The 18,141-nt window shown below is 38.2% G+C and overlaps 1 protein-coding gene across 1 annotated transcript in view; it reads right to left on the bottom strand.

The window, feature by feature from the left end:
- Positions 1-18,141, bottom strand: part of LOC120529864 (lipoxygenase homology domain-containing protein 1-like) — a 419,576-nt gene that overhangs the window by 265,273 nt on the left and 136,162 nt on the right. The window contains exons 24-32 of the mRNA XM_039754083.1: positions 17,177-17,221; positions 16,780-16,943; positions 14,002-14,221; positions 11,910-12,064; positions 10,388-10,466; positions 8,457-8,538; positions 8,306-8,361; positions 7,213-7,245; positions 678-844 (exon numbers count right to left, since the gene is read on the bottom strand). Of these exons, the coding sequence (XP_039610017.1) occupies positions 678-844; positions 7,213-7,245; positions 8,306-8,361; positions 8,457-8,538; positions 10,388-10,466; positions 11,910-12,064; positions 14,002-14,221; positions 16,780-16,943; positions 17,177-17,221 (1,001 nt within the window). The remainder of the gene's footprint in view (positions 1-677; positions 845-7,212; positions 7,246-8,305; positions 8,362-8,456; positions 8,539-10,387; positions 10,467-11,909; positions 12,065-14,001; positions 14,222-16,779; positions 16,944-17,176; positions 17,222-18,141) is intronic.

The raw sequence follows: 18,141 nt of genomic DNA, 5'->3' as shown, positions 1-18,141 counted from the left end.
AATAGCTTTAAATGTGGCAAAGACACACATGACTGTGAGCAAGAAAATGTATAGAATGCAAAAACACACAATGAGAAGAAACTGCAACAAAACTAAACTTCAAACAAAAGTGTCACTGTCATAAAGATAAAAAGGAGATGACGAGCCAGTCCAAATCAATAAAATCACATACAATGATCTCCCTGTAAATAGTTCTGTGATTTCTAAAACCAATATAAGTATAAGTATGAATACTTATGCAATAAAATATTTTTTGTTTTATATTTCCAGTTGGTTTAAACCGGGTGGCACGGTGGCACATTGGGTAGTGCTGCTGCCTCGCAGTTAGCTTCCTGGGTCTTCCCTGTGTGGAGTTTGCATGTTCTCCCCGTGACTGCGTGGATTTCCCCCAGGTACTCTGGTTTCCTCCCACAGTCCAAAGACATGCAGGTCAGGTGCATTGGCGATCCTAATCATCCCTAGTGTGTGCTTGGTTTGTGTGTGTGTGCCCTGCGGTCGGCTGGCACCCTGCCTTGCGCCCTGTGGAATTAAACACAAAAATTACTATCTGAATAAAAACCTCAATGGAAAGTAAATTGATAAGACGAGGAGCCAGAGTGTGGTTGACGGATTGTATTACCATGAAGTGCAAAAGGTGGTCATCTTAAATAAAAGGTTTCAACAAGGCCAAATCTTACCAGAAATTCATCTCTTGCTCCAGGAAGAAAACTGACATGTCCAGGTTTATTGGAAGAAAGAAGAATATCAGCACTTCTCCCTTCTTCACCGTACATAACAAGAGTAACTTTAATGTCTTTAGGTTGTGAAGAGTCTTGAAAGGTTTTCACTTGGATTTTCCATTTTCCTTTGAAAATAAAAAAAAAGAATTGTTATTTTAAATTACTATGAAGAACAAATAATTTTCAATTAAAATGTGTCTTATATGAAGACAATAATATGCAATTGCACAGGTCCACTTGATGCCAATTTTTCTGTTAACATAAAATTGTCACATATTATTGGACATTCATAATTATTTTTTATTTTTATGCATAATTTATATTGGTCTCTTATGGTTCTTACTATGTTGTATAGTATTTTCATGGACATAACCATCCTTTTTATCATTTCTATAGTTGCTACCACGTGTTGTGGCACTGTCACATCATTTCATGCCTTTGTTTAAGATGGAATCAAGGTTTTGAATTTAAATGGGTTGATAGCAGAATGGACATGAAAGTTATGTTACGGGAAATTATTTTCTGGTTAAAGTATGGACATCTAGCTTTGGTTTTTGTTTTTTCATTTTTGAATTTTATTTGACAGTTTGGTTTTGATATTTTGTTTTTTCCTCTTTCTGTTCCTTACCTATTTCTCAACAATCCTATTGCCTCTCTCTTAAATTATCGTGGTAATCTCCTGAGGCTTCATGCATAGAATTCGCACTAAAACATGGTGTACGGACAAAAAGCGGAAATGTGCGTACACACAAAAAAATTCAGATGCATAAGTCTGTGCTTTCGCCAACTTCCACGTTCTTCTGCTACATAAATCCCAGTCAGTGTGAAAGTAATGCACGTGCACGTGCCTGCTGTCACTCCCCAACTCCTGCCAGAATTATGCCTCTTTGAATATGCAAATCAATATAAATAGTGCTTAAGCTCAGCGTTCTGTGACAAGGCAATGGCAAAAGCACGGAGGAAAACAGAAGAATTTCAGTGAATACCGAGTGGAGGCAAGGAAAAACATACTATTTGTTGGTTTAAACAGTGATATAATCAACAAAAGGAAGTTGATCGAGTGACATAGAGTGTTGGAGAAACTCAAAAGCTCAAGTTCACAAAGTTGCACAGTGCCCGAAATAAAAAAGTTGTCAGATATCAAAGTCACTGTGAAAAGGCGAGTCGTAGCCCACCATCTGAGTGTCATATGAAAGTTTATTAGGGTACAGAGAAAAAAAATAGGCACACAGTGGGGAAAAAAGCACGAAATGTCAACTTTAATATTGAAATTTCCACTTTAATCACGTAGTTTATTTTGTCATTAAAGTAGAACATCATAAACTTCATCTTAAAATTGTTTAATTTACTAGTTGCTCAAATACCATCGTAACTAAAGTAGCACGTTAAATGCTTTGTTTTGTATGTGTTCTTCTATGTGCCCTGTGTGTGAGTCACTACATGCTTCTTAAATGGGCTTTCTCTTCCTCTGACAGGACAGAGAATCCATTACATTCGTGACATTACAAAATACGGAGATGTATACTTGATATCATTTCCATGATGATAGGAGTTAAAGCATGCTAATAAACATGAGAACAAGGTGGTGCAGTGATTGTTCATACCTCACGATTGCTGCACCATGCGTGACCTTAGATGAAATAATTTATTGCAGCAGTACTGTCTTTTGCAAACGTACTAACCCCCAATTCCTGTCATTCCTTTTCTATCTCCAAATACCCAATCGCCATACAATCAGCTCTGTAATAGACGTTAAGCCATCTGTAAGCTTAGAACGCTGATTCTTCAAAACTTTTAAGGAACATTGAAATATATTCGTAATACATAATTAATTATTCTATCCATCTATCCTTCCAGTGTCGTGTCAGCCCTAGCAAGAATACAGCACGAGGCAGGAACAATCTGTGAATGGAGCGCCAGATCCTTGCTAGCGCTGCGACACCATGTCCTCACATGTTTAATTATTAACAATATAGATTATTTAAATGATGTTAACATTTTATCTGTATAATGTAATTAACATATTTTGCTGCATTTCATCTTAAAATGATATTGTAAATACACACCCTAAAGTGGCTCAGGTTGTGCAATATTATAACTGTATCGTAAGTTTACAGTGAGGTAATTGCACTTATAAGTACAAACAATTCTACAAGGAGCACTTGATGGACTGATTGAGTGCGTTTATAGTTCTGGAGATGAAACTGTTTCTGAACCGCGAGGTCAGTACAGGAAATGCTCTGAAGTGTTTGCCGTATGAGAGCAGTTCAAAAGACAGCATGGCTGAGGCAGCGTCTGCTTGATGCTGTATACCGATAATCCTCTTTCCGATCAGCTGCTGTAGAGTGGGAGTAACAACGCTAAAGCAGCTATGGTATTTGGAATAGTTTGGCCATTCTGTGGACCATTATATTGTTACGGGTTAATTACAATCAGATGCCTTAAACTAATAAACAATATGCGGTTAATTTCAGTGTATATGATAAAACCACGTCAGGGATGTGGATCTAAAAAAGAAAGGGAAACCACACTGGAACAAAAGCACTGCTTTAACGCTGGGTGCGGCCAGTTTGCAAAACCAAGCAGAGAACTTTTGTACACTAGGGTTCGAGCATCGTGAAAATGTGCGTGGCTTCACCCCGATTTTAGCTTTTATACATCGCGATGTGAGCGTGGAAATGGGCGTACACAACACTTATACATGAGGTCCCTGGTCATTTACATTTACATTTATTTGCTTAGCAGACACTTTCTTCCAAAGAGACTTAAAAAAGAGGTTAACAAAATCAAGTAAACATTAGTCTGGGAGACTACTTTTGAATGTGTGGCCTGTTTTTCTATTTATTTTTTTCATTTAGGGAATGTGCATATTTTTCCATTTTACTACAGAAAAATTTTAAAAAGACATTCATTTTTAAGGGCAAAATAATTTCTTACGAGTGTTCAGCAAGTTTCCTTTGACTTCAGTTTAGTAAAAAGAGGCCGACATAAAGGTTAACAACTTTCAGATATGAAGATGGGTCCAAAACAGCTAAAGGAAATATCCACCAGTGTGAGTAAATAGGTGACCAAAGATAGACTAACAGAGAACATCTGACTTGGGGAAGGTTCATGGAGGGGGCTGGAGTGATTTACTCCAACATCTTGCATATCGGCATATCCTCAAAGAAATCCAATAGTGCTCTTTATTGCAACTCTGAATAGGTTGCTTAACCAGTTAACACAGATACAAATGTAACGCATTCCCACAGCTAGGTGTGTTGTAAAATGCTTTCACATTGTGCTTACGTAAATAGCACTGTGTACAAAAAACAACAGTTGCTAAATTGATAAAAAGATTATTGTAGCACTTCTTTAAAATGCATCATTTTGCAAATCTTGAATTGTGTTACATGCTGGAAATGTTATGACACCTTGAGAATAAGTGCTAAATGGAGCTGTAAGTAGTGAAAGCAGTGGATAAAATATGAAATAAAGCTTAAGAACAATGTTACTGAAATTAATGTTGAGAACTGCATTAAAGTAGATTAAAGAGTTTAATGGAATAATCTATACACGGTGCACCTTTGTATAGCACTTGTTCTGTTACTGCATTTTTATGGTCTCTCTATAGAAGTTCTCTGGGACCCCATTGTTGAAAGTTTTTATTCCAATTAATCATTGCTCCATTTTTAATCTGGCCTAAAATATTTAGTCCACCTCGGACCAGTAGTTTGGGATGTCCGTAACTGAAGATAAAACTGGATGAAGGAAAGCTGCGATGCCAGATGGAGTCAGTCCTCGAGTAGTCTAGACCTGTACTTGAGGACTTTGTTGTATTCTCCATTATCTGTTGAATCTGACGCTAAGGCTGCAAACAGTGCCACTGTGGTGGAAAACACCCTGCATTATTCCAGCTCCAAACAAGGCAGGCTCCTTTCCACCTAATGACTATAGAAAAGTGACCAACACATCCCACATTGTTTTGGTTTGTTTCTGTATATTTCTTGAGCCTCTGCAAAACAAAATTAAAGTTCTATCTATCTATCTATCTATCTATCTATCTATCTATCTATCTATCTATCTATCTATCTATCTATCTATCTATCTATCTATCTATCTATCTATCTGTCTGTCTGTCTGTCTAAAATGTCAAATTTTATGCATTTGGAGGAAATGCCAGGCACTCACTGGAGAAGTGTTTTAAAGGTAGACACTACCACTGCTCATGCATGGACAGCTATCTATAAGCCCAGATAGAAAAAGAAACAATTGAAGATTTACAGTGGACGATTCTTCATATTAAAGGGTCCACCAACTTTATTTAAAAAACAATTGGTTCCAGCACTTCTTGTAAGCACCAAGAAACATTTTTTCATTATTTTCTACATTGCAGTAGACTGATACTGCTATTCATTTCTTTGTGGGTTGGTTTGGAAACCTCAGATTATATGTCCAGAACTTATTTTTATTATTAAGTTAGACATTTCTACGAAAACCCAAAAAAAATAAATAAATAAAAAATACTTGGTCACATTTTGCTGGGCCATTCTAAGCGTGTGATTTTGAAAATATAGGGTAATAAGATGGTGAGCACACTAACCACTGATGCTTTTTAAATCCTTAAGTGGTTTTTCCCAGCCAACTAAAAGCGGAATTAGTTTCTTATAAAATGACAAATCAACTAGAAATTTCAAGTAATATGGGGAATTAATAATGCTTATGCTTTGCTGAAGATGAACCTCTATGTATCATTATCCACTCTAACTATCCATTTTAATAAAAGAACCAATATCTGTGTGTCTGTGTGTCCATCTGTTTACTATGTCTCTGCCATTCCAACAGCTGGCACATTTCAAACATATTGTGTTTTTCATTCCAACAAATGGTGCATTCCAAACGTTTACACTGATTTAATAAATCTCATAGCAAATAGCATATTACAGAAACAAATGCATTGCTTTTGTAATTGCATCAGAACGCACATCACCAGCATTTGCAATATTTTATTTTATTACTACAAATACTATGAAGGTGTATGTATGCCTTTCAGTTAGAGAAATTGCAAAACAAATTAAAGTGTCAGTGAGTGTACAGTGGCATCCTACACAATCCAAAGGCAATTGAAAAATTTAAGAAACTCTAATAGGAAGAGTTCTGGAAGACCCAAAGTCACAACCCACTCAGAAGACAAGTTTCTGAGGGTCACCAGCTTGTGTGATTACAGGCGCCTCACAGCAGAACAGGTTCAAGCACAGCTTAATGGTGGACGATAAAAGCAACTCTCAGTTTCTACTGTGAAGAGAAGACTTTATGCGACAGATTTGAAAGGGTGAGCGGCAGTAACAAAGTCATTCATTAAAGGAGAAAATAAGGCTTTGAAATACCAGCTGTGAACTACTGCAGACTGGAAGAAAGTCTAGTGGACCAATGAATCAAAATTTGAAATCTACACTTCATCACGTATGGTGTTTTGTACACTGTTGAGTTGGTGAAAGGATAGTGTGACACCAACTGTCAAACATGGAAGAGGAAGTGTGACAGCCTGGGGTTCTTTTACTGGACTCTACTTGCACAGAGTGACTGGCATTCTGAATCAAAATAATTACCGCAGTTTAGCTGTTATATCAGCAAAAGGTGGCTACTTTGATGAATCAAAAATTTGAATAAAATTTTGTACAGTTAACGATTCCTTGACTTATGTTTTTTATTTGCCATTGTTTATTTGCTGTATGCCTTAATTTCATGGAACATTAGACTGTAAACTGCATGCATTTCCATAAAAACTTAAAAAACTGAGTTGTTTTAAAACTTTTTACCAGTAGTGCAAGGACAGCTAAAGAAATCAAATCACGCTATATACGTTGTGTTATGTCTTGTTCTAATTTATAGACGTTTTTTACTGATGAGCAAAACAGAGTTTAGTTTTTTTTTTTTTTGCCTCTAAAATTCATTTTGCAGTGAATTTTGGATTTGCAAAACGTGAAATTCAATAAATTTAGGTTTTAGGGTATGGAAATCAAGGCATATTTCTCTCTAAGTGTTACTCCATAGCCAAAACTCATGTTTCTTTCCTCCAACACCCTCAAACAATACTCAGATATTCCACTGTTAATTCCACTGAGCTCCACACACTCACATCTTGATGGCCTGCTAGTCTTGTCTCGCATCTGCAATCACTTTCCCCAATCCAGGTTTCCTACAGCCACATACAGAAAGTCCAACGTTGCATGTAGAGAAGTGCTTGTAGTTACGTCCTCGCACTTTCAATACCCTGACTATAGTAAGTAGGAGGTAGCAGGTGAGATGAAAACACGTGTGCTAATGGTGCAAATTTCACTTATGGAGAAACAATTTGCTTCTTCAGTTTTTTGCAAAGTGAAACTCAAAGTTTCAATAGAAATTCAAATCACTTCACTAATTACTTGGTATAACCAACTCAAGTCTCATGATATGAAACCAAATAATTTACTGGTACAATATTATTTGAATAATAATGAAAAACATGTCTTACCTTTTGGATAATCTTCTTTTGATTTCTTGTAACCTAATACAATTAAAACATAAAAGAATCTGAAATATTAAAACTATCACTATCAGTTAGTAAATAGGATTAAAGGAGACTTTCATGAGCTTTATTTTCTGTTATTCATAAACCAATATGTTTAATATATGTGACAGAACTCCAGCGAATTTACAAATTATAAAATAAAATGACTGAAAACAGAGTAATTTCCCTCATTTTGATTATTCACAATACTATAATGATATTGATAGTCACTGACATTTTCTCTCTTCATTGTAAAACTTCATCAGCCCAGCTCAGTGTTGCTTATGGAATATTCATCTTCACTAGTTTAATGGCTGTTTTCCCAGTTTACCCCGTTTAGTCCAAATCCTTTTCTTGCCCTATTTATGGTCTTGTCTATCTTTTAAGGTGAGACTTGTCCTTTTCATATCATCTGACAAAACCTGCAACACAACCCCCTCTTCGGTGACCTCCATTTGCCTCATCCCCTCCTCCTCTATCCTGAGGCACATCTTATCCCAGTCATTATCTGCCTTTCACTTCCTGTTCCCAAATCACCTTAGTCCATTTCTTGTCAGCACAACACTTACCAACTCCACTCCAATTCCTTCTCTTAACTCAGAATTGATCTTCTTCTCCCTTGATGATCACTGCACACATCTATCTGATTATTTTCATCTTTGGTCATTCCATCTTTCATGTTCCAGCCATAGCTCACTTGTGTAGAACATACCACACCACTTTCATAAACTTCACTTTAGGGCCTGAAAGGTTTCTTTAGATGTAACAATGAGGGGCAGATACTGAAATTTCTTCCGTGTACCTCTCACCCTGGCTATCACTGTTGTGTTCAAACCTCTGTCTGTGCCAGCATTCTCTGCTAGCAAAGGACACACTGGCTTGAGGTTCTCCTCTCACTGGAGACTGTTTCTAATGCAGAGATATCCTTCTGAAGAGGTCGTCAATTTAAGAAAAGGTTTTGTGATAAGAGAGTGGTCCTTCCTCATCCAGGACCCCTTACATTTTAAAGTATTATCTAAAATAGGTGAATATAACACCGCCAAATATGTGAACTTGCCTTCTGCAAAAAGCTCTCGTTCAGTTTTTCCATCATCCTGATATTCATTTAGCCACCTGATAAAGGAAAGAATTTTTTTACTTAATGCAATGAAACAAAGGCCATTACAGCTTTAGGGTTAGATGCTAGTGTTTAAATTCAAATACTCTACCTGTTGCAAAGGAAAACATTTTCGTGTTGTCTATTCTCTTCTTGGAATCGTATAACAACTTTTTCCAGGAACCATCCATTACCTTAAGGAAGCATAATTGTCTTTTAAATTATGCCCAATAGCATTTTAGAAATTGCAAGAAAATGTCTTCGGTGTATAAAGATGTTAAGTTAAAAATTACTGACATAATTACAAGCTGAGAAGATGTGACAGATTATATAGAAAGAACGGGAGTCCTTTACTTCCATTTATTAATGCTATTTTTGTACTTATACTTTCTTATTCACACTCCAGTTGCTCAGCTGGCATTATAAGACAACAGGCTGTGATTTGCTGCTATAGGGTTTATCTGCTGAGTTAATGAGTGACAATAGCAGGAATAAGATTGGCATAAACATATTGTGTATACATTGAATAACCAATTTTCAGGATGAAACACTAAATTATAAAAAGTATTTAGATTGTGTAACTTTTTAATGCTTTCTTCAAGAATGTGGTAGGAAATTGTAACCCATCCCAACAACATTGGGTACCAGGTAAAGACTGGGCCTGGACAGGAATCCATCACAGACCAGATCATACGCTAGTACACTGAATTTATGCTTACAAGACCACCTATAACAGCATGTCTGTGGAATCTGAAAAAAAAAATCAGAGAACCAGAAAAATACTCCCAAATATGAGGTGAACATAGAGACACCTCAGACAAGTACTGGTCCACACACTGAATACAGGAGATATTTGAAAAAGTGACAACCTGAATTTATCCTTTAATCAATCCCAGTTCCACACCTGCAATATGAATGTGAGGGATAAAGTATCAGAACCAGCCCTAGATGGAATGCTAATCCATTAACAGGACACACACACAAATCCCACTAACGCTGATCAATTTAAATTTGTTATTAAGATTAAACATTAGATGTAAATCTTTAAGATATTAAAGAATAGAATCTTTGATGATATTCAAGCTGCACAGATAGGAGCTGGACTAGGAAAAATAATCTCGCCATGAAGTTATGAGACAGACGTTGTCAGGTCATAGGTATCAAAATATTGAAAAAGAGAATTTTCTTTCTCCACAGTTGTGAGAAACCACCCAGTGAGGGCAACTGACTCCAACCGTTCCAGTCCCTAGGATTTAAAAGGGTTACCGCCCAGAAGGAGACGACCTGAGCTAAGGAACTCCATGTTGATCAACCTGACAGTTGGACCGGATTAACATCGGCCCTTCACCTTATCTAGCAAATGTTTTGTTTTCATTTTTTCGCCATTGTGTGTCTGGTTTTGTTTAAAGGACTAAGAATAAATGGGAAGGGCTGGGTTGCCACCCTAAAATTCTTCTTTTGTTTGTCTCTGATGTACCTCAGATTACCACAACACACAGTATAACAGATAATGAAAAATGAGGCCCAAGTTCATAAATCATTCACAGAGCAGAAATGCCAAGATAACAATCAGACGCAAACCTATGTACAGCAGCCAAAAGGAGCACATTATCACACAAACACCCATTGTTTCAAATTAAAAGTTGCATACAAGTCATTACAGAATTGAAATCCACTAAGGCCCCTTGCATCACAGAATTCAATTTACCCATTTCAGAAGGCAAAGATGAACAGGCACAAGTCCATTATAGGGCACACTCACAAACATACACTCAAAATGCCTAACAGATGTGACAATTAAATTAAAAAAAAGCCTTTGTAGAAACAGGGAGAACATGCAAACTCCACAAAGGCAATGCCTAGCCTGGACGTTGTTCACAATACTATGGAGCAGTGAGGTACCACCACTCAAAATTGCACCATTGCCCCCCTCACCATACAACATATGGACCATCATATGTTTTAAGATTCACAGTTACACACAGTTTTTTGGCTTTATGACAATATTAATCAAGGAGTGCAAAGTTATTTACTGCACATTACCTGGGCCACCCCCTGCATGTCCGATGATGACCTTTTTCAGTTGTCCCACAGACACTGCTTCAATGTTGAAAATATCAATCTGATAAAAGAAAACATTATATTATATTATATTATATTATATTATATTATATTATATTATATTATATTATATTATATTATATTTATACACACACATTAGCAGTTACAAGGACTTAGGGAACACCTTCCACTAAGTTAAGTGATACCACTCCATGCCAAGAGAGGGCGCAGTTGTTGACCCTTTCTCCTCTTTCCTCTACAGTCACAAAGCTGACGAATGTCACTGCCCCTACATCCAGAGATGTTCTGCCAATTCTAGATATCCAATATAGATAAACTTGCCAACTTTATGGAGTTGCAACTGAACAGGTTGCTCCTCCTATTCAGAAGCGACAAACTGGTAGAAAACAACTTCTCCTGACTGTGGTATGTGGTCACATTGTCTTAGTGCTTTTTCTTTCATTACTTTAAAAAGAGATCTAGATATTAACGGGGTTTAACCTGAACCTCTTTTTGTCCTTTGTATCCTCTTAACACCATGTTTTTTCTTTATATCTGTCATTCTAACAAATTCATTTAATTATTTTTTTTTCATAGTGCTAAAGTAACAGTGAAGTCATAATCTCATATCTTATGTCACGCTACTGACAGTGAGGAACAACATTATGACACGTTTACCTGTTTTTTTCTGATTTGCACCTAATATATTTTATAGCAGTTTCAACTATAATGATGATGGGCTAAATTGTGATTTGTGTACTGCCTCCCCAAAAAAATTAATTCCTGGCTTATGTATTGTTAGATGTGGTATTTCTACACATTTTTGTTTCTTTTAATTAAAGTATCAGGTTTGATTTTATTTTTGGATGGCTCATCCTATTATTAAAAGTTTTATACTATCTTTCATATTCAAGCGTTCTGTGTATCCTCTTTAATGATTACCTTTTGAAACAAGTTCTTGTATCATACAAACAGAATTAAGTTCCTTGCTCTCATATGCCAATCTTTGGTATTCTATCCATCCATTTCCTAAATCTGCTTTATTCAGTGCAGGGTCATCTTGGGCTTGTGACTATTCCAAGCAATGCAGACAGTTTTGGACATAGGCAGCATGGCAGGAACCAAAGTCAGAAGGGAGGGCACTATGTCATTCAGCACACACTAACACAAGCAAATATGCATGTGGCTGAGATTAGGAAACAAAGCCAGACTGTGTGTCAACACAGAGAGTACATGAGAACTCAATCTCAACTCATGAGGGGGCCTCTTTTAAGTATTAACCCATCGTTGTTTTGAGAAAGCATCACAATGTTGGAGGAAACTTTTTACAGGCTCTTGATGCCTGAAAAAGGATGAAAAATTTCATACATTGTTAGGTAGTATCTACAAAAAAGCTTTATTTTAGTGCTGCAGTGCTTTAAAATTACATATGCATTTACTATAATTAAAGGAACTGACAGATCATAAAACTAGGTGTATGGCTTACCCCCTTGGTAATATTTACCTGTCCTTGCTGAAACTTCACTTTTTGGTTGACAGATCTGTGGAGTCTCCTCTTTCCAGTGTCTCCTTGAGTTCCAATCAAGTTCATGTAAACTGAACTGTCAGTTTCTGCCCCTGGCTTGGCTCCGGTGTAAATATGAACCTGGTAAACCACAACTGTTAAAAGAAAAACACAAAATTCTATTAAAAGTTGCAGTTACAATTTCAAAAAATAAATAAATAAAACATACAACCTTATATATATATATTGTCACCCACATGTGCATTGGGGGCAGCTAAAGGGCTTGAATGAGGGTCATTTCGAGCCAGACCGGGATGTGGCAGAGTGCACTGATTCTTTTTCTCGCTTATCTGCAGACCGTTCACAGGAAATTCTTCCTGACCCTGTTGATGTCACTTCCGGGTCCGAATCTTTGGATGAAGACCCTTTTGGTTCCGGCCCCTCTGATGTCATTTCCGGGCCCGAGTCTATGAATGCAGACCCTTCCAGTCCTGGCTCCTTTGATTTCACATTCTATACTGGCCTTTAAATGCCTCCACCTTTCCTCTATCCCCTCAGTTTTGTTTTGGACTCCTATCACTTATTTCAATTTTGTAGCCAGGAAATAATATACGGGTGGCTGACCCAAACCTTGTTATGGCTCTTTGTCGAGTTTGTGACAATGGCGTAGTCATCAGGATCCGAACCTGCGTGGGGATAGGGGAAAGGTGGAGGCTTTTAAAGGCCAGTATAGGAAGTGACGTCAATGGGGCCGGGACCAGAAGGGTCTTCATCCATAGGCTCGGGACCAAAAATGACACCAACAGGGCCAGGCAGAATTTACAGTGAACGGTCTGCAGAAAAGTGAGAAAAAGAGTCAGTGCTCTCTGCCACATCCCAGTCTGGCTCAGAATTACCCTCATTCAAACGCTTTAGCTGCCTCCCACACACGTGTGTGACAATATATAAATATATACTGTATATAAATATATACTGTATATATATATATATATATATATATATATATATATATATATATATATATATATATATATACACACAGATGTATAAAATGCCATAAATACCCGTATATAGGACGCATTTTTTTCTTAAGAAGTAGGCCTAAAAACCCAGGTGTGTCTTATACAAAGATACAGTGGAACCTCGGTTCACGAACGTCTCGGTACATGTACAAATCGGTTTACGACCAAAAAGTTCGCCAAACTTTTGCCAGTTTCCCTTTCGGTGTGTACATGTTCAGTCTCTCCCTGTGCATTTCCATGTGCAGCGAGCGAGCAAGAGAGAGAGAGTGCGACACACACACACACAGGTGCGCGAGAGACACACACACAGGCGTGCGAGAGAGAGGCACACACACACAGGCACGCGAGAGAGAGGCACACACACACACACAGGCGCACGAGAGAGGCACACACACACATACAGGCTCGCGAGAGAGAGGCACACACAAGAGAGAGGCACACATACGTGAGAGAGAGGCAAAGGCACACACACAAGGGCGCGAGAGAGGCACATGCACACACACACAGGCGCGCGCGAGAGAGAGGCACATACACACACGAAAGAGAGAGCAAGCTAGTGAGCGAGAGAATACTGTATTGATTTTGGAGAATGACCCGGCGTTTGCAAGCTCATTTTACAATACATCCACCTGTATGCCTTATTGTAATGTTTGGAAATTGTTTTATTTTGAATTTTCACGCCACCGATACATCATTTTCGCCGTCTAGTATGTTTCTTGCTCTTTGTTGATGTTCAGAGAGACTCCAACCTAACACAAACGCATGGATACAATCACTGGCGCTGGCGGCAGCAGCTTTTAATTAGTAACTCAAAATCAGGATGCGTCCTATAAACAGGTACACAGGTTTTTCCATGGTTTTTAGGGTCAAAAATCCACTGCGTCCTATACATGGTATCGTCCTATATGCAGGTATTTACGGTATATTAAACTGTATATATAAATTTACAGTATGTATATGTGTACTGGAGAGGCAGATCACTATTTTATAACTGCCTGATTTTGCCAACACTGTAGTAAACTATTATTTTCAGCATGTTGCTGATATATAGTATACTGGATGCACAGTACCTGCTAGAGCATTCTTCATACCACGGGGAATGGCCAGCTCCTTCCATACGTCTCCAGATCCTTTTTCTTCATCTAACCACTCCTTGACAGGAAGAATGAGATCTTTTTCTGTCAATATTTCTTGCAGAATAACCTCCTCTAAGAACCACCCAGGGGATTCCCCACTGTTATCATGGCCTATACGGATTTTGTAAAGCTCTCCGAGGTTTTTAAGGTTAACCTGGGTAGAGAAACAGTACATATGGTTAGATAAAGCTTAAAGAAACAGACGCTTTCTGAGACCGTTAGTGATATTCATCAGTAAGTCTTTCCAAGTATTGATTTTAACAGTCTTGTACAGAAGACATTATATAAGTTAATTAAATTGGCAATCTGGAGGAATGGCATTCACTTAGTTTAATCCCTGTGGATGATGTACTGCAGATCTGATCTTGTGTGTGTGTTTCTGCTTGTATCATAGTTTTATAAGGGTGAAGGATAATCAGAAAGCCTTATAATCTCATTATGTCTTTCAATATTTTGATAAGAAAAATGTACATTGAAATTGTAGAACTATAATCACCAGTCTGGTGTAGTACAGTTGTTCTCTGTGCTGCCTGTGGGGTGTCAAGTATTAAAAAATATGTACATATTTGCCTGATCCCAAAGTGATGTGTTATTATTCATTAATGCTTATTGTGTATTTTAGCTTGTATATTTCTAATATTTAAAAGACTTTCATACTGTAATTATACGCTTATAGGTTTATTGGGTCATGTGCAGAGACTACAGTTTAATTCTTAGTGGACTGCTTTTGAGCAAATCTGTTTTAAATGAGCTTTATTGTAATTTTACACCACCGTAATATCCATGTACCCACCTTCTTATCCATTGTCACACACGTGCGCATGGGAGGCAGCTAATGGGCTTGAGTAAGGGCAGTTCCGAGACACACCAGGATGTGGCAGAGTCCACCGACTCTTTTTCTCCCTTGCCTGCAGACCATTCACGGGAGATCCCACCTGGTCCTCTGGATGTCACTTCCGAGACCGAGCCAATGGAAGGAGACCTTGCCGGCTCCTGTCCCTGTGATGTCACGTCCAGGCTTGCACCAATGGCAGAAGGCCCTCACAAGCCCGACCCCTTTGACTTCACTTCCTGTCTTCCCCTTTAAAAGCATCCACCTTTTCCTTATCCCTTCAGTTCTGTATTGGACTCAGTTTTGTGTGCAGCAGTGCTATCATTTAAAGACAATTTGCAGCCATGAAACCAAATTATACTGGTGGCTGCCCCAAACCTTGCTATGTCTCATTGTGGCTTTTGTGACACCATCTAATTCAATTCATAATTATGGAGTAATGGATGTAAAGTAGAAATCATTCCTATAAATGCTGGTTCAAATGCAAATAGACTGATGCAGGATGCCACAGTGATTTCTCATTCTTATTTTAGATGCCATTTATCCTCTATTGACATGTGTTACATATGAATATGCTCACATTTTGCGCAACAGCCTCAAAGACTCTTTATGAGATAACTCGTCAGAGGTGTCCATCTACAGATCGCCTCATGAGTTAACTCGTATTTAGCATTCAGCCTGTTAATGAGTGCCTCCAAGCTGGTGCAGTACGTGTAAATGTGCTCTGTGAGAGAAGGTGGTCCGATTATAGAGTTAATTACGGTTCTGCTTCTGACTCGGACGGCATTGCTCCTGGCTCATGTGACATGTTCAGACAATGGATGGATGGGATAAAGGGGACAATAATGCCTGAACCCCATTTATTCTGTAAATGCCCTTACAAAGCTTATACTATACTAGCTGTGCCAATCATCTCAGTCAAGGTAAAATTTAAGTTTGCAGTGTACCATCCATTGCAGGGTTCTCCTAGAGCAGGTCTTCATCCTAACCATAAATGGCACCCAAGCAGAAGAGAGTTGTGACGTAAGCCAAAAGATGACCAGCTAAGTCGCGTCCTTAAACTCCAACCAAAATCACTCCAGCCAGTTTTTAATTAGACTCCAATTCTTGTTGTTATTTAAACCTGTTATTTAATTCCATGGCTTGTCGGTGCTCTCACTCTGCCACAGCAGACATTTCTAATAGTGCTGATTATCTTTTTTTCTATGAACACTGTCATATTAATCCTAACCCTAACCCTGTGCAGATCAGCATTACTGAGACCTTCACCTTTCTTTTTCTGCAGATATTGTATCATGGACACAGGTTAGCTGGTTATGTATTGGCTCATTTTATATCTCATTATTGTTTGGCTGCTAATTAAAGAATAAAGAATTAATTGCAGGGCCTAAGTCTTAAATAAAAAGTCAATTAAATTTAAGGCAAAAGAGTTAATTAGTAGCAAAAAATGGACAGTAATCAAGAAAAAGGTTTGACTGAAAATCTACAGCTACAGTAGCACTCTAGGAATGGAGTTGGAGACTCCAAATCTATTAGAACATATTTTCTCATGCATAAAGTAATAACCAACAGATGGTGCAACTCAAACATATGCATGGCTTTTATGAATTCCATACCAAATGAGATATAACATTGATCTAGCAACCGTATGGACACACAGACACGTTTATTAAGGTGGATGTTATCATTTAAGTGTAAACAGGAAGAACATTGTTAAAAATGTACACGTTATATTATTAATGCAAGTTAAAATCTATTTTGTAATCACAAAACCACCAGCATTTCTTATGTACAAACCATGTAGCCTTCTAAAAGCTGCCCAAACATTGGCCAGATATTGTATACCTGTATGGTAGTGGAAAACAAAACTTTTTTAATACCTGGAATGTGTCTGCACTATTTGGATTAAAAAGTTGATGCTTCCCAGATCCCAGGATGATTGGGCCTGATTCACCTTTGTTGCCATAAACAAAAAGAAAGACAGTAGCTTCTGTAGCCGCAAAAGGGAAATCTCCGGTCACAACTGTAACCTTCCAGTCGCCCTCTGTTTCAGAAATCATAAAAGACAAGGTGAAGGCACATCATCTTCTGTCCCTAAACCTGAGTGACAGAGCCATATGCACACATACTGCACAGAGTGAGCTTTATGAGAATTTAAACTCAGCTGCTCATAAATCAAATAAATCTCTACATTGTCAAGATGGCATGTATGCAGCTAGGCTGTGCTTAACAGTAAATGAATGGAATTACTGTTTGTCAGAGTCAAATTATCATTACCATTTGCCAGTTCCTTTCCACTTCGTTGAACACTGATTCGAATTTCTGAAAATAAACATAACAGTTTTGAGATTATTTCAGAGTATTGTCAATGACAGGCAGCAAGCTGCTAGAAAAAAAACACAAAGTCAACACATCGCTTCACTGCTGTAAGAAGCATTCAGGGTGAATGAGGACAAAATAGTTGTACAGCTCAGTCCCTTGGTATGCATTACAAGCAGCACGGCTCTAAGGTACTGATATCAGTCAGAAAAGATGGGAAATAAATCAGCATATGGTATTAATCTAGAGCAAATGAAACTGTGGAATTTATTGAACCATTTATACAATATATCCTGGTGGGTTTTACCACATAGAAAATTCCATAACACCGGGACAGCAACAAGGATGGTCCTAGGAGAGAGAGAGAAAGAGAAGACCCCTCACATGCAGTGGCAATGCACGTCATCATGACAAGGTGAGTGAAGGAGCCCTGCGAGGGAGCTGTACACTCATTAAGCGTACTAGATACCCAGGAAGGATAAGTGCAAGGCAAAGAAGATCTATTTGGAAACTAAAGTCACGGAGTGTTATAGAAGGTCAAAATAACGGGTCAACAGAGTGAAGCACATATTAGTGAATTAATCACCGTCCTGAGTAGAATGATACTCCCATTTTAAATGTGAGTTCAGGAAGAACCAGCAGGAGGCCAATAGTTAGCCATGAGCCTGACGGCTGTGGTATGCGGGTCTGCGGCTTCAAAAGAATGGCCAGATTTTAAATAATCCATTTCACGGTGTCAGTCTCTGTGGGCACGATCGAACAACTGCGGGGAGTTGGCGGGTCACACCTGCACGTGAATATGTGATTATTCTTAAATTGCTTAATCGGTTCCCTGTAGTGTGCGATGGAGATGCTGCGCCCACGGAGCCATTTATGTACAGGCCAGCAGAGAGGGGCAAGAAGGAAAAAAGGGAGAGAAGAAA

This window comes from Polypterus senegalus, chromosome 5 (genome assembly GCF_016835505.1).
Source record: "Polypterus senegalus isolate Bchr_013 chromosome 5, ASM1683550v1, whole genome shotgun sequence".
In the NCBI taxonomy this organism is placed as follows: Eukaryota; Metazoa; Chordata; class Cladistia; order Polypteriformes; family Polypteridae; genus Polypterus; species Polypterus senegalus.
The sequence above is the reverse complement of the archived record's forward strand: the minus strand, read 5'-3'. Positions and strand labels throughout refer to the sequence as shown.